We start from the raw sequence: 22,896 nt of genomic DNA on the forward strand, positions 1-22,896 counted from the left end.
ATTTATTTAAATTCAAGTTATTTAACACATGGTGAAGGTGAATTATTAGTTTCAGGCATTGTGTGCTGCTTTTTAATCAGGAACAACCCAAGCATAAGATAATAGAACAAAACTGTCAAGTGATGAAAGAAAAAAAAATTATCACATAATTCAACATCAATCAGAAATGAAAGTCAAATAAACACTTTCAGGCAAACAAATGATTAAGAAAATCTATTGCCAGTAGACCTGCAATATAAAAACTGTTAAGGGAAGTAATTCATGTGAAGAAAAAAGGTAAGAGATAGAACCTGAGAACTACATGAAAAAATGAAAAGCACAGGGAATGGTTTTGTAAATTATGTAAAAGATACCTAAATAATTAGAAGAAAAAATTATAGTGGGATGTGGAATATACATATAGAAGTAAAATATGAGGCAATAATTACACAAACAAGAGAATATAGATATTACTGTAAGATTCTAAACTTATAATTAAAGTGGTTTAATATTATATAGTTATCATGATAGTTTAAGCTTACATTTTTTAAATGAAGCAAACACTAAAAATAAGGCAGTAGAGATACTAAATCAATAAAGGAAAAAAATGGAATACTAAAAAAATAACCCAAAAGGAGGGAGAAAAGAAGAAAAAAAAGGAACGAACAACAGATGAACAAATGATAGTGAAATAGTACACTTAAAACAACTATAGCAATAATTTCACTAGAAATAAACTAATGAAAAACTGCAAACAGACTGTCAGAAAAGACAGAAAAGATGCACATATGATGATTATAAGAGGTGCACAAAAATATACAGTGATGAAGTTACAAGAATAAAACTAAGAATGGGAAAAGATTTATCATGAAAATACTGAGTGGAAATGATACTAATATTAGATCAAGTAGACTTCACCGTAAGAAATATTACCCAAAACAAAGAAGGACACTTTGTAATGGTAATGGGATCAATTTTTCAAGGAGATAAAATAATACTAAATTTGTATCTATTTATCAACAAAGCTTCAAAATTTGAAGCAAAACTGGAAAATACTGAAGTGTGAGATAGAAGTGTGAAATAAGCCAAAAAGTGAATATTCTTTATGTAACTGATACAATATGAAACAGACAATATTAGAGATACAATGTGGAAGACTTTAACAGCACTATCACCCAACAAGACCTAACTGACATTATAGAAACTACACCTACCACAAGCAATATATACATGTTCATCAAGTAAACATGCAACCCTGACCAAGACAAACCAGATGCTGGGCATAAAACAAGCCTCAATAAATTAAAAGGAACTGAAATTATGCACAGTATCTTCTCTCACCACAGGAAATATCAAGACAAAAAGATATCTGAAAAGTTCCCAATTATTTGAAAATTTAGCACTTACATTTTTAAGTAACCAATGGGTCAATGAATTTGAAGTGAAACTGGAAAATATATTTTTTTAATTTGAGAGACAGAGAGAGAATGAGATAGAGCATGAGCAGGGGGAGGGGCAGAGGGAGAAGCAGAACCCCCCGCTGAGCAGGGAGCCCTATATGGACTCAATCCCAGGACTCCAGGATCATGACCCTAGCTGAAGGCAGCCGCTCAACCAACTAAGCCACCCAGGAGCCTGAAACTGGAAAATACTTTGAACTGAATGAAAAATAAAACACAATATATAAAATATGTGGGACATAGCTTAGAGGGAAATTTATAGCTATAATTGCATATTTAGAAAAGGAGTCAGGTTTCAAATCAGTAATCTTAAATTTTTACCTTAGGAATCTAGGAAAAAAAATATCAAGTAAGCACGGAAAAAATAATAAAAACATAAGTGAAATAGAAAAAATAAAGAAAAGTCAATGACAGCAAAAATTCATTCTTGAAAAGATTAATAAAGCTGATAAATTCCTGTCCAGAATAATCAAAGAATAATTGTAATTCCCAAGAATGAAAAAAGTCGGTGTTAGTATAGATTCTTACAGGTTTAAAAAATGATAAAAAATTTGAAAGACTTCATTTTTTATAGAAATTTCAGGTTCACAGAAAAATTAAGAGAAAGATTCAGAGAGATTTACCCATATACCTTTCATCCCAAACATGCTTAGCTCAGATATCAACACCTCCCAACAAAGTGGTACATTCGTTACAAGTAATGAACCTACACTGACACATTATTACCACCCCAAGTTTATAGTTAACATTACAATTCGCTCTATAGTGTTCTATATTCTATGGGTTTGGACAAATATATAATTACATGTATCCACCATTATAAGTATCATATAGAGTCCTTTCACCAACCTAAAAATCCTCTTTGTTCTGCCTATTCATCTCTCCCTCTCCCCAACCTCTGGCAACCACACATCTTTTTTGCTGTTTTTATAGGTTTGCCTTTTCCAGAATGTCATATACAAATGCAAATTGCCATTTCCAACATCATGGATGGACTTTGAGGGCATTATGCTTAGCAAAATAAGTCAGACAAAGACAAACATCGTATGATCTCATTTTGGTAACCAAAAAGAAAACGAAACAAAAAAAACCCAACCAAGCTCACAGATGAAGAACAGACTGATGGTTGGCACATGAGGGTAGGCAAAATGGTAGAAGAGAGTCAAAAAGTAAAAACTACCAGTTATAAAATAAATGTTATGGGTTGTAATGTATAGCACAGCAACTATAGTTGATAATACTGTACTGTATATTTGAAAGTTGATGAGATTGAAAGTTGATGAGATTGACTATATATGGTGACAGATGTTAATGACTGTGGTGATCATTTCACAATATATAAAAACATCAAATCATTATATTGTACATCTGGAACTAATACAATGTTGTATGTCAATTATACTTCAATAATCAATATAGAATTATGCAGTTTTTATATATGAATTGTATAGGATGTGAATATATCTCAATAAAACTATTATAAAAATCAATATAATGAACTTTGTTGATAAAATTAATAGACACATTTCAATAGATGCAGAAAAGGCTTTTGAAAACATCGAATATCTATGAAAAAAGCTCTCAGGAAACTAAGAATAAAAAAAGCTGCTTCAACTTGATAAAGGGCATCTACATAAAATGACAGCTAACATAATACCTTAACATGAAAAACTAATTGCTTTCTCCCTAAGAACAGGACAATATCTTCTGTTCAAAATTTTGCCAAAGATACAATACAGTGCAAGAGACAATGAAGAGAAGTAGACAGTATATAATTGAAAAAACAAAACTGTTTTTATTCTCAGATATGTTTATGTACCTAAAGAAATCTTATAAACTCACAAAACTATTAGACCTCATAAGTCAATATGGCAAGGTCCCAGTATATAAAGTTAATACAAAAATCAATTGTTTCTATATACTGACAACAACAAAAAAAGAAGTAAAACTATTTTCAATAGCATCAAAAAACTAAAAGTGCTAGGGATAAATTTAGTAAGATATTTGTAAAACCTCTACACTGAAAATTACAAGAAATTACTAGAAATTAACTAAACTAGAAATTAACTAGAAATTAAACTAAACTAGAAATTAACTAAAATTACTAGAAATTAAAGAAACTAAACACCCTAATCATGGGTGGAGGACCCAATACTATCAGATAGATGTCAGTTCTTCCTAAGCTAATCTGTAGATACAATGCACCAAACAAAATCCCAACTGGTCTTTTTATTTTAGAAACTAAAAATTGATCCTAATATTTATGGAAAAACAAAAGACCTGGAAAAAGAAAACAATCTCAAAAAAGAAAACAAAGTTGGAAGACTTCTAATTTATTTCAAGACTTAATATAAAGCCATGGTAATCAAGACAGTTTGAAGACAGATGAATATATCAGTGGAACAGAACTGATCAGAGAGTCCAGAAATGGATTTTGGGGGGGGGGATCTACACTTCAAAGGATGATTTTTATTTTTTATCAAGGTTTTAAAATAGAAGAATGAAATAGTCTAGAAACAGACTCATACACAAAGGGAAGATTCCTTCCTCCCTTCCTCCCTCTCTCTCTCCCTCTTTCTTTCTCATTCCTTCCTTCCTTTCTTCCTTTCCTTTCCTTTTTTTTTCTTTCTTTTTCCCCAAAATGCTAACTGTATAATGGAAAAAGAAACCTTTTCAGCTAATAATGTTAGAATAACTGGTTACCTATATGGAAAAATAAACTTGGACCAATGCTTCATATAATAACCATTAATTTATTTGAGATTAATCATAAGCCTAAATATAAAAATAAAACTTACAAAGCTTCTAGAAAAAAATACAGAAGGATTTTTAACCTTTGTTCAGAGACCTCTTAGAACCCCAAACCCAAAACAGATATCATCACAAGTAAAAACCTTTGCTTATCAAAGACTATCTTCAAGAAAATGTAATGGGCTATTTCCAGACTGTAAGAACAAATTAGCAATACACATATCTGACAAGGAACTTTGTGGTCAGAATATACAAACAACTCAAAAGTAAGGTGACAACTCAACTTTTAAAATGAGCAAAAACCTTCAGCAGACACTTCATATAGAAAGATACTGAATGGTTAAAATGCACATGAAAAGATGCTCAATATATACTATTTGTCATTAGGAAAATGCAAATAGAAACACACTGAGATACTTTGACACTCCCACTGAAATAGGCTAAAATTTTGAAAAAAATAACAATATCAAGTGTGTACTGGGAAGACTATGGAGCAACTGGAACTCCCACATATTGCTGATAGGCATGTAAAAGAGTACAACCACTATGGAAAAGGGTGTGGTATTCCACTTCTAGGTATTTACCCAGGAGAAATGAAAAAATATATACTCAAAGACTTGAGGGGAGCTTAATTTACAAATGCTCAAAACTGAACCCAAAAGTCCATCAACAGATGAATAAATAAAAATTGTAGGATATGCACACAACGAATATGTACAATAATAAAAGACTCAAACTATCTACACACAACAACAGTGATATATATCAAAACAGTACACTTAGTAAAAGAAGCCAGCCACAAGGGAGTTTGATTTCATTGGTATGCCTTTCCTGAACAGGAGAAAGTAATCTATAATCATAGAAAGCAGGTCAGTGATTACTACAGACTAGGAGTGGTAAGAAACCCACCCGAAAGAGGCACAAAGACAATTGTGATAGAAGTATTGATTACATGAGTATCTAGATTTGTCAGAAGTCAACAAACCAAGGGCACCTGGGTGGCTCAGTGGGTTAAAGCCTCTGCCTTCGGCTCAGGTCATGATCCCAGGGTCCTGGGATCGAGCCCCGCATCAGGCTCGCTGCTAACCAGGGAACCGGCTTCCCTTCCTCTCTCTCTGCCTGCCTTTCTGCCTACTTGTGATCTCTGTCTGTCAAATAAATAAATAAAATAAAATGATCTAACAAAAAAAAAGAAGTCAACAAACCACACTGAATCACTCTACATTTCACTTAAATAAATCATACTGCAATGAAGAATAAAGTCTACAGATAGAAGTAGATATGTATAGAAAATATTAGCAACAGAATTATAGAGACTTTTCCTATAATTTTATAATTTTGTTTAATAAATTACCACTACTTATGTTTCTAAAGACAAACAAAACAAAAGTCAAGCTCTTGAGGACAGCCGCACCAAAAAGGGAACATTTGAGCAAAGACCAGAAGGAGATAAGGGATGTAGGTGTATGTGGGAAGAGGAAACCTGAGGTTTTGAGAAGTGACATGATCTAACTTACATTTTAATACTCTGGCTAGAGGATTTGGAATAGACTGCAAGGAGGCAAGGGCAGAAACAATGATAATAGTCACAGAGCTCATGCAGTAACTCAGGCAAGAGATGATGACGGATTGGTTCAGGGGAAGCAATGAAGTTAGATGTAGTCGAATTCTGAATGTATGTATATATTTTAAATTAAGGCTAACATAATTTGCAGTTGGACTGGATGTGAGGTGTGGGAGAAAGAAAGTCAAGAATGACTTCAAGAATTTTGGCATACAAAGCTAGAATACAGTATCCATTTACTGAGACAGAGAAGACTATGGGACAAAGGGGTTTTGGGGAGTGGGGTGAGGGAGAGAACAGGAGCTTGTGTTGGAGTAAATTGAAGATATTAAATTGGTGGTCATTACTAAGTAGATGATATTCAGAGAAAGGACTGGGGGAGCTTAGCAAGGGAATGTGTACACAGAGGGAAAAAAAGAATTAATAAAAATAGCATTTCCATGTCAGGGCAGCAAACTTCTTAGCATAAACTAGAAATGAAGGTCAGTAATACCTTCAAGTATACTATGAAAGTGTTTTTAGGAAGTTGAGAAATCTCAAAAAATACAAACAAAAAAGCCTTTTCTATTCTTTGCTTGAATGAGTACTTTGCAAGTTTTCATTGATTCTGTAAGATGAAATGGATACCTTTAATTACAATCTGAAATTGGAGACTATAGAGTGATAACCACCATTCACCTTCTAGAACTATATTTCAATAATCCCACAGGTCAAGCTTCTTCAACTTTGAAAACATCTGGTAATAAAAGTAAAACAGGGGCGCCTGGGGGGCTCAGTGGGTTAAAGCCTCTGCCTTCGGCTCAGGTCGTGGTCCCAGGGTCCTGGGATCGAGCCCCGAGTCGGGCTCTCTGCTCAGCAGGAAGCCTGCTTCCTCTCTCTCTGCCTGCCTCTCTGCCTACTTGTGATCTCTGTCAAGTAAATAAATAAAATCTTAAAAAAAAAAAAAAAAAGTAAAACAACATATTTAGATTATCTTCTCCCAAAGAGCAAAAATTATCTACTACAGAGGAACTACATTTGTGTCCTAAGACTCATCAGTCATCAGGTGATGCTCAAAGCATGTGAGGTAATGATGTACTACACAGCTGTCTGATCCTCGGATGTTACTTTGGAAGCTGATGATAAACTACAGGTCTGACAACTTACTTTCCATTTCAAGATATTTCTTGAACTTTTTCTTGTTGTGACAGGCAACCAAATTGATTAAACCTAGTCATGGGATTTGACACTACAGCCAGCAGACTTCTATTTGTTGATTGCTATTGATTTTCTTTGATACCTCATTTAAAAATCAATAGTTGGAAAGAAAAATAGTCTTAGTTTACACATACTTAAACATACTACTGTATGCTGGAGAAGGCACAAGTTTGGCAGGGCTTTGGCATCCAATTATAAGAAGAGCTCTTAACAGGTGAAAGCAAGGGCTTTAGATCGATATGCAGTTTTCTTTCTCAATCAAAGAAAGTGGCTATAAATTAGGCTCATCAGTATTATTTTCAAGGCTTTCTTAAAGCAAACAAGTTTAAACTTTTGTGTGAGGCAGAGGGTCTTCCTCAGATATACATTAAAAAGGATATATCACTAACAGTTTCTGTTTTGTTTTGATTTGAAGGATATTTATGGTACCTGGAGTTCATCCGGGCTTTTATCTTTTTGGCTTTTCTTTTATTTTTCTGCCGCTCTTCTCCATCTTTCAAAGGTTCTGGTAGAGCTGCACTTTCAACCACAATGTCAATAATATACTTCTTTAAAGAAAGATGCTCCTGCAAGATAAAAAACGACGATGATGCTGGTTAAAAAATGACATAGCATTGCTACAGACTACAGTGAGTATAAAAGAGTATATAGATGAAAGTAAAAGCAATCTTCAAGAAATTCTGGTTTTCACAATTGCTTTGGAAAACACTGAAGAAACTGTTTTACTTAAGATTTCATTGACTTAGGGCGCCTGGGTGGCTCAGTGGGTTAAAGCCTCTGCCTTCGGCTCAGGTCATGATCTCAGGGTCCTGGGGTCGAGCCCCACATCAGGCTCTCTGCTCAGCCGGGAGCCTGCTTCCCTCTCTCTGCCTGCCTCTCTGCCTACTTGTGATCTCTCTCTCTCTCTGTCAAATAAATAAAATCTTAAAAAAAAAAAAAAGATTTCATTGACTTAAGGAGGGCATGTGATGAGATGGGCACTGGGTGTTATATGAAACTGACAAATTATTGAACACTACATTTGAAACTAATGATTTACTGTAAGTTGGCTAACTGAATTTAAATTTAAAAGAGGATTTCATTGACTTATCAAACATTTGCTGCACATCAACTGTGATAAATGCTAAGACTACAAGGACATATGCTTGTCCCTCACAACCACACATTGTAGAGAGGTTTAAAATACACACACACACACACACACACACACACACACACACACACACCCCTACAATATCAACCAACAAGTGCCAATTAGAAAGTTAGAGTGCTACAGGAGTTCAAAAGGGAAGCAAAAGCACTGTCACTGGGGGTGAGGAGGAAAGGTTTCAAAAAGGAAGTACCAGGTCTGCTATCTCTTGAAGGATGGATTGAATTTGAACATATGGATATTGGATATATGTGTGTGTGTGTTTGGACTGGGAGTTAGGAAGGTGGCAGAAAGGAAAAATAAAAAGGGCAACTCAAAAAACACAAGCAGAGATGAAAATAAAATGTGGTTATTGGCAACAGAGATCTGGTTTAGCTGGAGCACGCAAAATCTGGTCCCACGTCCCTCCTTACCAATGTTTGATTTTATAGCCCTCACTAAAATAACTTCCTTGCATGTACACAGCATGTACATTCCCTTCCCCTCTCTTCTTTATTCATACTTGCATGGCAAAATCCAAACTCTAATTCCACCTTTCACCCTGCTCTGTACACTACCTGGGCAGATTAAAGTGGTTATAATTACGAATTGTGTTGACTACTCTCACATTAAATTTATGACATCACACCTCAAATGGCCTCTAGTATTGCCAGGCAATCAAGGAAACAAATTATTTTCTCCACACACTCTAGAAATTATTTTAGACTTTCCCCTCAAATTTCTAACACCCTGTAGATCACTTCCTTTTTCCTGACATTTTTTTCCCCCTAGGTTTCCAGATGTTACACTATCTTCCTAACCTACAAGCCAAACCTTCTAAGTCTTCTTTGCTGGACCTTTTTGCTCTGCTTAACCAGTACATGTTGGAGCATCCCCCAGCTAGTCTTCTCTATCCAAACTCACTCATCAAGTACAGTGACTTGAAATATTATTTACACAAAAGCAATTCCCAAATTTTTATCTCTAGCCTTGACTTCTCCTCTGAACTCTACTCCTATATCAAACTGTCTAAAAATCTCCATATATTTCCATCACAAGCATTTCCAAATAACAGTCCATTACAAAACACTTATGCTCCCCATATACATACCCTTCCCATTTCAGTAAATGGTACTATCATTCACACAATTGCTCATGAATGCATCAGCAAATCTTAGGAGCTTACTTCCAAATATATCCCAATATTCATCCCAAACCCAATCACTTCTCCCCACCACCATCATCAGCTCTTGTCTGTACTACCGCAACAGCCTCTTAACTGGTCTCCCAGCTTCTAATCAGACACTCAAGTCTTTTTGTTACAAAAGCAGTCAGTGATATTTTAAAAATATTAATCACACCATTCTTCTTATTAAAGTTTTGCCTTCTCACCACATTTCAGTAAAATCCAAAGTCCTCACAATAGCCTACCAAGCTTCTATCATTGACCTCTCTGACCTCATCTTATACTACTCTTTTCTTTTTTTAAAAAAAAATTTTTTTAATTAAAAAAAAATTTTATAAACATATAATGTATTATTAGCTCCAGGGATACAAGACTGTGAATCGCCAGGTTTACACACTTCACAGCGCTCACCATAGCACATACCCTCCCCAATGTCCATAACCCCACCACCCTCTCCCTGCCCCCCTCTGTTTTGTGACATTAAGAGTCTCTTATGGTTTGTCTCCCTCCCGATCCCATCTTGTTCCATTTATTCTTTTCCTACCCCTCAAACTCCACATGTTGCATCTTCACTTCCTCATATCAGGGAGATCACACGATAGTTGTCTTTCTCCGATTGACTTATTTCACTCAGCATAATACCGTCTAGTTCCATCCACGTCATCGCAAATGGCAAGAATACTACTCTTTTCTTTATTCACTTTGCTCCATCCACAGTAGAGTGGATGTTGTTGTTCTTCACATTCATCAGGACTGTTACTGCCTCAGAAATCTATTTATGTTGTTCCCTTAGCCAAGAATAGTCTTCTTCCAGGTATTTGCATGGTCTAAGCTAAAATGAATACACAACTTCAAGTAACACTCTTTACTATCTGCCCTCTCTTTATTCTGTTTATTTTTCTTCATAGGACTTGCCTAACATCAAATATTCATTTGCAATCTCCTGCACCAGAATACAAGTTTCATGAGGGTAATGACTTTGTTTTGTTCACTGATGTTTCTGTATCTGGTATTATGGCCTCGCATATGGTAGGCAATCAATAAATATGTGTTAAATAAATGACTAAATGAGAAAAGAGTAATGTAGTAAGAACTAATAACAGTATTTATGGTCAAATGAGTGAAGGTGCTCAAAAGGTGCAAACTTCCAGTTACATAAGATAAATAAATCCTAGGGATGTAATGTACAGCATGGTGACTATAGTTAACAATACTGTATTATAAGTTTGAAAGTTTCTAAGAGATTAGATCATAAAAAATTGAAAAGAAAAAAGAAAGAAGACTTTCTTGACTTTCTAACTTTGGGCAAGTGATTTGACTTCATCATCACAAGAAAAAAATTATAACTATATGTGGTAATAGATGTTAATTAAATTAGTTGTGATAATTATTTCACTACATATATATGTATATATATATACACACAGATATACACACACATTCCAAACATTATGTTGTACACCTAAAACTAACACAATGTTATATGTCAATTATCTCAATTTAAAAAAACACAAAAATATTTATGAAGGCTTATTACTAAGCTATACTTTACATATAATTGCTCATTTAGTCCTTTAAGCTATACTTAGAACATACATAGAAGATATGTATTTTTATTATTCCCATTTAAACTACAAGAACAAACACAAAAGGTCAAATTACTTGCCCAAAGTTAGAAAGTCAAAATCGTAACTGAGTAACTTTTGCAGAGGGTACAGTGATAAAGCCTAAATATAAATCAGACAGTATGATTAGGGTTTCTATACTCTTGGCTTCTATACTCTATACTTCTATACTCTATACCTTGAAGATATGACTGGAAAATAAGTTTGGGCCACAGAATTGTACTCATTATGAAAGTTTTTAAATCATAAAGAACCAAAAATTAAAAATAAACCCAAAACTCTATAGCCAAAGGGAGAAAATATTCTCTCAAAGCAGAAGCAATTACTTTCCTTGATAAGCTAGGTCCCTTTATTTCAAATCCAACTAGAAAAAGTAATGCAGGTCTCGAATCAAATGAAAGCAATAATATAAATAAAGATAAATTAAATTAAATTAAAGATAATTCTCTTACCATATCTCCTAAGGATACATGGTACAAAGCAAGTTATCACCATCCATGTTATCATTTTTTAATACTTACTATGTGATCAGCAAAGGGCTAAATGGCATACATTATTTCCTATAATCTCAACCCCATAGAACAGGTGGCAATATGTTTACATTTTACAAGATGCTTAACAATGGCTCAAAGAGGTTGTTGTTATGTCCACAGTCACAAAGCTCAAGGTCAAAACCACAATTGGCTGACTTCACAAGACCAAGCTTTTCTAGTACTCTCCAATCCCTCCACTGTTTAACATGGCTCATACAGACTAAGTCTCTCATGAAAATTTCTATTTCTACACCAAGGAAAAGTAATATTCTAAATGACATCTTTAATTTTATAAAAGTTCCAATTATACTATTTTCAGCTATATATAAATGTCACTTAGGTATCTCATAGAATCCACTTAGGATCCTTATAAAGAAATGCAGACACTACATAAGAAAACTTGGGGCTCTATCCAGAACGATCAAAAATTACATCTTTTAAAAGAACAATTCATTTACATATGCAAACATACATGCATTATGTACTCATATTAACATTTCTAAAAATCTCACAACTATAAACAAATGAGAATATATTAGATTTTTATGACTATTTTAATAGTAAGTTCTTTCTTAAAGAACACTAGTAAGTGTTAATTACAGAATATATAAATAAAATTAAGAAATAAAAATCTCAAAAAATACAAAAAACAAAAACAAAAAAGAAAAAATCTATAATACTAACACCTAAAAATAATAATTTGAATATATCCTTCCAGACATCTTTCTCTGTAAATATATTTTTGTAAAAGTGGGAGACACCATTTATGATATTTTATAAACTGTTTTTTTTAATAAACTGTTTTTTTCATTTAACTTTGCAAATATAGGGGTGGCCTCAGTGGCTTAGTCAACTAAACATCTGCCTTCAGCTTGGCCTCAGTGGCTTGGTCAACTAAACATCTGCCTTTAGCTTGGGTCAGGATCCCAGGATCCTGGGATCCAGCCCTGTCAGGCTCCCTGCTCAGCTGGGAGCTGTGCGGAAAGCAGCCCTCTGGCTCACATCTGCTAAGGGACCCTGAGCAATTTGTGGGGACTGAGTCTCTGTGGAAAAACACAGCATACCTGGTCCCCTTGGGGCCAATTGGGAGGCCAGAATGAGCAGCACAGTGGCCTCCCCACACATGCTGATTCTCCCTCTCCCTCTCCCACTCCACTGCCCCCCCCACCCACCACTTGTGCTCACCCTCTCTCTCAAATAAATAAATAAAATTTTTAAAAAACTGCACATATATTTATACCATTACATAATATTCAACAACATAATCTAGTGGCTGTAAAGTATTCCATTCCATGAATACGCATAATTTTACTAAATGCTTTATTTTTAGATATTTGGATAATTTTTTATTTTCAATATTATAAATATCATTGCAACAAATATTCCTATAGTTTAAATTTTAAACACATAATCTACTTTTCCCTTATGATCAAATCATGGGAATGAAATTCCTGCATTGCAGATTACACTTATTTTTAAGGATTTTCATTGTGTTTGCAAACTGAACCAAAATGGGAATTAAATTTTATCTCCACAAGGGATCTGCCAGTACCTAGTATTTCTATTTTGTTTGTAAATCTATCAATCTCTTGGTTGAAATACTGGTGTTAGTATGTTAGACCATTTGTATTTTGTCCTCTGTGACTTAAAATGTGTCTTTTCTCTAGTTTTCTATAAACACATTTCAAGTTTTTATATATTTCCTTCTAGTGGTTTGCATTCTGTCTTACTTTCTGTAAGAAACAGATTTGTTCTGGGTAATAAAAGAAACACATTGTTGGATATGATGGAGAATAATAGTCATTTTCCGTTAAAACTATAAGGACTTTATACAGGACATTTCTGAGATGGCTTCTGAAGATGGAAAGCATGCATAAATGTTTTCAACATTAAGAATCAGAGGGCTAGACAAACCATGAGAGACTGTGGACTCTAAGAAACAAAATGAGAGTTTTGGAGGGGAAGGGAGTAGGGGGTTGGGTGAGCCTGGTGGTGGGTATTAAGGAGGGCACGTATTACATGGAGCACTGGGTGAAGTGCACAAATTATGAATTTTGGAACACAAAAAATAAAATAAAATTTTAAAAAAAGGAGTGGTTGAGAGAATTATGGCATATTTCCATGAAGAAGTATTAGTAATTAAAATGCTTGTAACAGAAGATTGTGATGGAAGAAGGCAGTGGCAGCAAAGCTTTAGATTCTTTCTAAATTATCATATAGAACAGAAAGAGCAACTATGTTTCAAAAGCAAAAATCACAGAAAATATTTACAATAAAACAAGGTGATAATGTATCCTCCTAAACCCAAGAAAAAAATAGGTGAGGTCATATTACCAAGACATCAGTAGGGTTTCAGTGTCTTTGAAGGAGAAATCAAAGGGAAACAATGGGCACAGCCATTTTTGCTCTGATCCTATGAGAGGACCAGAAAGCCTCCAGGGAATAAAAGCCACAGGGAGGACTAGATTCCACTGAGCCCATCCCCCTGACAGGGGTAGGACTACTTTGCCCAGGAAGGGACACCTCAGAAGCAGCATGGCAGGCCCAACCCCCAGAAGACAGACTGAAAGAACAGGTGGACAACAAGCTTATGGATCTCACAAGACTCCAACACCAGGGGAAAACAGTGTATTGAGCTCCAGGTGTTGCCTCATGACTCATTTATTTTTCAGATAAAATTCTCCTTTCCCTTTTTCTTGTTTTTTTTTCCTTATGTTTCAGAGTTTAACTTGCATTTCTTCAAATCTACATTTTATAGATATATGCATCATTTAGTCCTTTGTTCACTCTATTACACACACACACACACACACACACACACACACGTATATATGTATATGTGTGTGTGTGTGTGTTTTGTTGTTGTTGATGTTTTTACTTTTTCGCAATTTTGGGATGTGGTGTCTTCTAACACAGAGACCAAAATTCACCCAGGAATAAAAGGATCACACTGCTTTGTCCACCCTGCGAGATTATATTCTTTCTTCCGCTCCCTATTTAAAAAAAGTTTTTAAAATTTTTATTTTATTCTTGTGTTTCATTTTGGCTTTGTTTGCTTTCCTGTGGTGGCTTCCAACCACTTTGGATTTTTCTAGGGTGGATTTTGCTTGGGTCATGGTTGGTATTTTGGACTCTCTTCATTTGCCCACCCACTGTTCTCTGGCAAGAATGACTAGAAGGGGGATCTCTCTCTCTCTCTCTCTCTCTCTCTCTCTCTCTCTCACACACACACACACACACACACACACACAAGAACCTTGTTCTTTGCCACAGAGCTAATCAATATGAATATAAGTAAGATATCAGCAATATAATTCAGGATAGCAATCAGAAAGTTAATACCTAGGCTTGAAAAAAGCATTATTGACAATACAGAATCTCTAAAGGTGGAGATGAGATCTAGTCAGCTTGCATTTAAAAATGCTATGAATGAGATGTAGTCTAAACTGGATACTCTGACAGCTAGGATCAATGAGGCAGAAGGGAATAAGTGATGTAGAGGATAGGCAGATGGAAAGGAAGGAAGTAGAGAAAAAAAAGGGAAAGACAAAAGTCTATGAAAAAGCTTGAAGAGATTAATGATTCCATGAAATGTTCAAATGTCAGAATTACTGGGATTCTGCAAAGGGGTGGAGAAAGAGCAAGGGACTAGAAGGTACATTTGAGAAAACCATAGCTGAGAACTTCCCTAATCTGGGGAAGGAAACAAGTATCCATGTCCAAGAGGCAGAGAGGACCCCTCCCAAAATCAATAAAAATAGATCAACACCCCAATATATATAATAGTGAAACTTGGAAATTGGAGAGCCAAAAAAGCACCTAGGGAGATGAGGTTCCTTATATACAGAGAGAGGAACATCAGAATAATATCAGACCTAGCCACAGAAATCTGGCAAGTCAGAAAAAGTTGGCAAGACATATTCAGGTTAATAAATGAAAAGTACATGCAGCCAAGAAGACTTTATCCAGCAAGGCTGTCATTCAGAACAGATGGAGAGATAAAGAGCTTCTAGGACAGGCAGAAACTGAAAGAACAAGCAACCGCCAAGCCAGGCCTGTAAGAAATATAAAAGGGGATTCTGTAGGTGAAGAGAGACAACAAAAGTAATATAGACCAGAAAGTAACAGAGACAATCTACAGAAACAGGGACTTCTTCGGCAATACAAAAGCATTAAGTTCATATATTTCAACAGTTACTCTGAAGGAAAATGGGCAGAATGCTCCAATCAAAAGACCCTGGGTATCAGATTAGATAAAAAAGCAGGACCCATCCATATGCTGTCTAGAAGAGAATTATTTTGAGTCAAAAGACACTTCCAGATTGAAAGTGAGGGAATGGAGAACCATTTATCATGCTAATGGACATCAAAAGAAAGCTGGGGTAGCAATCCTCATAACAGACAAATTAGATTTTAAACCAAAGACTATAGAGGGACACTATATCATACTTAAGGGTCTATCCAATAAGATCTAACAACTGTAAATATCTATGCTCTGAATATAGGAGCAAAATAAAAAATTTAAAAATAAAAATTAAAAAAACATATTGATAATAATACATTAATAGTAGGAAACTTCAACACCCCACTCACAGCAATGGACAGATCATCTAAGCAGAATATCAACAAAGAACAAGAAGTTTGAATTACACATTGGACCAGAGGGACTTCATAGATATATACAGAACACTCCATCCTAAAACAACCAAATACCCATTCTTCCCGAGGGCACATGTAACCTTCTCCAGAACAGATCACATGCTGGGTCATAAATCAGGTCTCAACTGATATCAAAAGACTGAGATTATTCCCTGCAGATTTTCAGACCTCAATGCTTTGAAACTCAATCACAAGAGGAAATTTGGAAGGAACTCAAACACTTGGAGGTTTAACAGCATTTTGCTAAAGAATGAATGGGTTGACCAGGAAATTGAAAAAGAACTTAAACAATTCATGGAAACCAATGAAAATGAAAACATATCAGTTCAAAACGTATAGGATACTGCAAAGGCAGTCCTTAGAGGGCAGCACATAGCCATCCAAGCCTCACTCAAAAAAAAAATTAGAAAAATCCCAAATGCACAAGCTAACCTTACACCTAAAGGATCTGAAGAAAGAACCACAAATAAAGTCTATACAAATATATATACAGAGAAAAGACAAATAATAAAGATTAGAACAGAAATCAATGAAATAGAAAGTAGAACAATAGAAGAAATTGACAAAACTAGAAGCTGGTTCTTTGAAAGAACTGGTAAGACTGATAAACTGCTGGCTAGACTTTTCCAAAAGAGAAAGGACCCAAATTACTAAAATCAAGAACGAGGGGTGCTTGGGTGGCTCAGTCGTTAAGCGTCTGCCTTCGGCTCAGGTCATGGTCCCAGGGTCCTGGGATCGAGCCCCACGTTGGGCTCCCTGCTTGGCCTGCTTCTCCCTCTCCTACTTCCCCTGCTTGTGTTCCCTCTCGCTGTGTCTCTATCAAATAAATAAATAAAATCTTAAAAAAATAAAATAAAATCAAGAATGAAAGGGGAGAAATCACAACCAATATCAAGGAAATAGAGGCAAAGTTATTAGAACTTATTATCAGCAGCTATATGCCAACAAATTAGGCAATCTGGAAGAAATGGATGCATTCCTAGAAAATTATAAACTACCAAGACTGAAACAGGAAGAAACAGACAATATGAAAAGACCAACAACTAGCAAGGAAATTGAAGCAGGAATCAAAAACCTCACAAAAAGAAGAGTCCATGGCCAGATGGCTTCCCAGGGGAATTCTACCAAACATTTAAAGATGAAACAATACCTATTCTACTGAAGCTGTTTCAAAAAATAGAAATGGAAGGAAAAATTCCAAACTCGTTCTATGAGGGCATCATTACCTTGGTCCCAAAACCAAAGACCCCATCAAAAATAATTACAGAACAATATCCCTGATGAACATGGATGCCAAACTACTCAGCAAGATCCTAGCTAATAGGATCCAACAGTACATTAAAAGGATTATTCACCATGACCAGGAGAGATTTATTCCTGGGATACAAGGGTGGTTCAAAATTCACAAATCAATAAATGTGATAGAGCCCATTAATAAAAGAAAAGACAAGAATGATATGATACTCTCAATAGATCCAGAAAAAGCATTTGACAAAGTACAGCATCCTTTCTTGATTAAAAGTCTTCAGAGTGTAGGGATGGAGGGAACATACCTCAATATCATAAAAGCCATCTATGAAAAGCCCACAGAGAATATCATTTTCAATGGGGAAAAACTGAGACCATTTCCCTTAAGATCAGAAACACAAAAGGGATGCCCACTCTTGCCACTATTGTTCAACATAGTACTAGAAGTCCTAGCATCAGCAGACAATAAAAAGAAATAAAAGGCATTCGAATTGGCAAAGAAGAAGTCAAACTCTTCCTCTTCACAGATAACATGATACTTTATATGGAAAGCCCAAAAGACTCCACCCCCAAATTATTAGAACTCATAGAGCAATTCAGCAACATGGCAGGATATAAATTCAATGCATAGAAATCAGCTACATTTCTATACACTAAAAATGTGACTGAAGAAAGAGAAATCAAGAAATCGATTCCATTTACAATACCACCAAAACCCATAAGATACTTAGGTAGAAACCGTTTTTTTTTTTTTTTTAAGACTATATTTATTTATTTGACAGACAGAGATCGCAAGTAGACAGAGAGGCAGGCAGAGAAAGAGGAGGAAGCAGGCTCCCTGCTGAGCAGAGAACCCGATGTGGGGCTCGATCCCAGAACCCTAGGATCATGACCTGAGCCGAAGGCAGAGGCTTTAACCCACTGAGCCACCCAGGTGCCCCAATACTTAGGAAGAAACCTAATCAAAGAGGTAAAGGATCTATCCTCTATAAACTACAGAACACTTATGAAAGAAATTGAGAAAGACACAAAGAGATGGAAAAACATTCCATGCTCATGAAATGGAAGAATAAGCATGGTGAAAATGTCTGTGTTGCCCAGAGCAATCTACACATTCAAAGCAATGCCTATCAAAAGACCATCAACAATTTTCACAGGGTTGGAACAAACAATCCTAAAATTTCTATGGAACAGAAATGGCCTCAAATTGCCAGGGGAATGCTGAAAAAGAAAAGGACCCAATCAGAGATGGAAAACTTAGTTACATTAAAAATACACTAGTGTGAATAAATAGTAGACTTAAGGAAGCAAAAGAACAAATGAGGGAACTGGTGGACAAAGTAATGGAAAGCAATCATGCTGAACAGAAGAAAAAGGACGAACAGAAGAGGAGAATAATAAAAGAAACACAGGGGCACCATTAAGCATTATAGGGATCCTAGAAGGAGAAGAGAAAGGAAAGGGGGCAGAAAATTTATTTGCAGAAATAACAGCTGAAAACTTCCTGAATCTGGGGAAAGAAACAGAAATCCAGATTCAGCAGGCATGGAGATCCCACAACTAAATCAACCCAAAGAGACCCAGAAAAAAGCAAACAATAATTAAAATGGCAAAAAGTAGTGAGAGAGAGAGAGAGAGAGAGGACCTTTAAAGTAGGAAGAGAAAACAATTACATACAAGGGAAACTCCATAAGGCTATCAGCTGATTTTTCTACCAGAAACTTTAGAGGCAGGAAGGGAGGGTCATGATATATTCAAAGTGCTGAAAACAAAAAACAAAAAAACCCCAAAAGAGTCTGCAACTAAGAATACTCTATCCAGCAAGGCCATGATTCAGAATAGAATGAGAGATAAAGAGTTTCACAAACAAAAGTTAACAGAATTCACCACCACTAAACCAGCCTCACCACTAAACCAGTTCCTTAAATGGGACTATTTGTGTGGGAAGGAAAAATCATAAGGAGGAATAAGAAAAGTAGGAAGCACAAAAGCAGTAAAATTAAGCATATCTATAATAATCAATGAAGGTATTCACAAAATAAAAGGATACAGAGCATGATACCACATACTTAAAACATGGGGAAGAGAGAAGAAAAAACTTAGTGCTTTTAGAATAGGTTCAAGCTTATGTGACATCAACTTAATATAGATTACTATATGCAGAAGATATTATATATAACATTAGAGGTAATCACAAATCAAAAACTATAATAGTTAAGCAAACAGTAAAGAGAAAGGAATCCAAGTATATCACTAAGGCAAGCCAACAAACCATGACAGAGCAAGAGAAGAAAGGAACAGAGAAGAACTACCAAAAAAACCCATAAAATAAGTACCAAAATGGCAATAAGTATATAGTAACAATAATTACTTTGAATGTAAATGGAACAATCAAAAGACATAGGGTGATGGAATGGATTTAAAAAAAAAAAAAAAAAAGAAGACCCAACCATATGCTGCCTACAAGAAACCTTTTTCAGACCTAAAAACACATAAAGATAAAAGTGAAGGGATGGAAAAGCATTTATCATTCAAATAGCAGTAAAAAGAAAGCCAGGTAGTGATACTTACATCGGGCAAAACAAAGACTGTTAATAAGTGACAAAAAATGATCTATATAATCATAAAGGGAACACTCAACAAGACGAATAACAACTGTAAATATGTATATGCCCAATATAGGAGCACTGAAACACATAAAGCAACTATTAATGAACATGAAGAAGTAATTGAATAATTCAGTAATAGCAGGGGACTTTAAAACACCACTTAAATCAATGGACAGATCAGCCAAATAGAAAATTGACAAGAAAACAATGGGTTTGAATGACACATTGGGCCAGAGGGATCTGACATACATATTCAGAACAATCCATCCTAAAACAGAATACACATTCAAGTGCACATGGAATAATCTACACAGTAGATAATATTTACCACAAAATAAGTCTCAACAAATTGAAAAGAGGAAGTCATACCATGCATCTTTTCCAACCACAACACTATGAAACTAGAAACCAACCAGAAGAAAAATTCTGGAAAGAACACAAATACATAGAGGTTAAATAACATGCTATTAAATAATGAACTGGTTAATCAGAAATCATAGGAAATCAAAAAACATGGAGATAAATGAAAATGAAAGCACAGTAGTCAAAAATCCTTGTGATGCAGCAATAGTGGTGCTAAAAGGAACTTTATAGTAATAAGTTTATAGTAATACAGGCCTGTCTTGAGAAGAAAAGTCTCAAATAAACAACCTGATTTTATACTAAAAAGAGGCAAAGAAAGAAAGAACAAAACCCTAAACCAGTAGAAGGAAGGAAATAATAAAGATTAGAATGAAATAAATGAAACAGAAACTTTAAAAAAGAACAGATCAATGAAACAAGGAGCTAGTTCTTTGGGGGAAAAAAAATCAATAAATTGGTAAACCTCTACCCAGATTCATCAAAACACATATAGAGGACTCCAACAAAATCAGGAATGAAAGAGAGAAATAACAAACAAACAACAAACAACAAACAAGAAATACAAATAATTACAAGAGACTATTGTGAAAATTATACGCCAACAAATTGGACAATATAGAAGAAATGGATAAATTACTGAAAACACATAACCTGCCGAAACTGAATTGGGACGAAATAGAAAATTTGAATAGACTGATTGCCAGCAATGAAAATGAATCACTAAATCAAAAAAACTCTCATCAGACATGGCATCACAGTAATTCTACCACACATTAAAAGAAGAGTTAATACCTATTCTTTTCAAACTATTTAAAACAATAGAAGAGTAAGAAAAGTTTCCAATTTTTTTGAGGCCAGCCAGCATTATCCTGATACTAAAATCAGATACCAAAACACTAAAAGAGAGAGAGAGAGAACGATAGGGCAATATCACAATATCTCTGGTGAACACACTTGGAAATATCCTCAACAAAATATTAAACCAAATCTAACAACACATTTTAAAAAATCAGTAACTATGATCAAGTGGGATTTACTCCTGGGATGCAAGGGTGGTTCAATATTCACAAATCAATCAATGTGATACACCAGATCAACAAGAGAAAGGGGGAAAATCATATGATCATTTCAATGGATGCCAAAAAAGCATATGATAAACTATGACATCCACTTATGATGAAAGTTCTCAACACAGCAGGTTTATAGGGAATTTTACCTCAACATAATAAAGGCCATCTATGAAGAACACACAGCTAACATCATACTCAATGGTGAATGGTGAGCTTTTCCCCTAAGATCAGGAAAAAGTTTAGGATGTACACTCTCACCACTTTTATTCAACAAAGTCCTGAAATCCTAGCCATAGCAATCAGATAAGAAAAAGAAAAGGCATTCAGACTGGTAAGGGAGAAGTATAACATTCACTACTTGCAGATGACATGATACTATATATAGAAAACCCTAAAAACTCTACCAAAAAACCCCTACTAGAAATGGTAATTTATTAAGGTTGTAGAATACAAAATTAATACACAGAAATCCACTACATTTCCATACACTAATAATGAAGTACCATAATGAGAAATTAAGAAAACAATCCCATTTACAATTGCACCATAAACAATAAAATATTTAGTAATAAACTTAACCAAGGAGGCAAAGAACTGCACTCTGAAAACTATTAAACATTGACGGAAGAAACTGAACATGACAAATCAAATGGAAAAGCATTCCATGCTAATGAATTGGAGAACAATTACTGTTGAAATGGCCATACAACCAAGTAATCTAAAGATTAAATGCAATCCCTATCAAAATATCACATTTTTCACAGAATTAGAATGAATAATCCTAAAATGTGTATGGAACCACAGAAGACCCCAAATAGCCAAAGAAATCTTGAAAAAGAACAAAATTTGGAGGTATCCCAATCTCAGATTTCAAGATAAACCACTAAGTTGTAGAAATTAAAAGCGTATGGTATGGCACAAAAATAGACACCATAGATCAACGGAACAGAAGAGAGAGCCCAGAAATAAAACTACACTATATGGTCAATTATATTCTACAAGCAAGAAAATGCAATTAGGAAAAAACGAGTCTCTTCAATAAACGGTGGTGGGAAAACTGGATAACTACATGCTAAAGAGTGAAATGGGACCATTTACTTGCACTTTAAACAAAAATAAATTCAAAATGGATTGAAGACCTAAATGTAATACCTAAAACCATAAAAATCCTAGAAAGCACAGGGAGCAATTTCCTTGACATCAGCTATAGCAACATTTTTCTAGATATGTCTCCTGAGGCAAGTGAACAAAGCAAAAATAAACTATTGGGATTTCATCAAAATAAAAAGCTGTGCTCAGCAAGTGAAACAATCAACAAAATTAAAGGCAACCTACAGAATGGGAGAAGATATTTGCAAATGACATACCCAATAAAGGGTCAATATCCAAAATATATAACGAACTTGTACAACTAAATACCCAAAGAAACAAACAATCCAATTAAAAAATGGGCAGAATACATGCACAGATATTTCTCCAAAGAAGCCATACAGATGGCCAACAGACACACGAAAAGATGCTAA

General features: G+C 35.0%; 1 protein-coding gene across 1 annotated transcript in view; it reads right to left on the reverse strand.

Annotated features, from left to right (window-relative positions):
- SCAPER (S-phase cyclin A associated protein in the ER) overlaps nucleotides 1–22,896 on the reverse strand; it is a 478,259-nt gene that overhangs the window by 251,933 nt on the left and 203,430 nt on the right. Inside the window, 1 exon segment of the mRNA XM_047736200.1 lies at nucleotides 7,381–7,517. Coding sequence (XP_047592156.1) covers nucleotides 7,381–7,517 — 137 coding nt within the window.

This window comes from Lutra lutra, chromosome 7 (assembly GCF_902655055.1).
Source record: "Lutra lutra chromosome 7, mLutLut1.2, whole genome shotgun sequence".
NCBI lineage: Eukaryota > Metazoa > Chordata > Mammalia > Carnivora > Mustelidae > Lutra > Lutra lutra.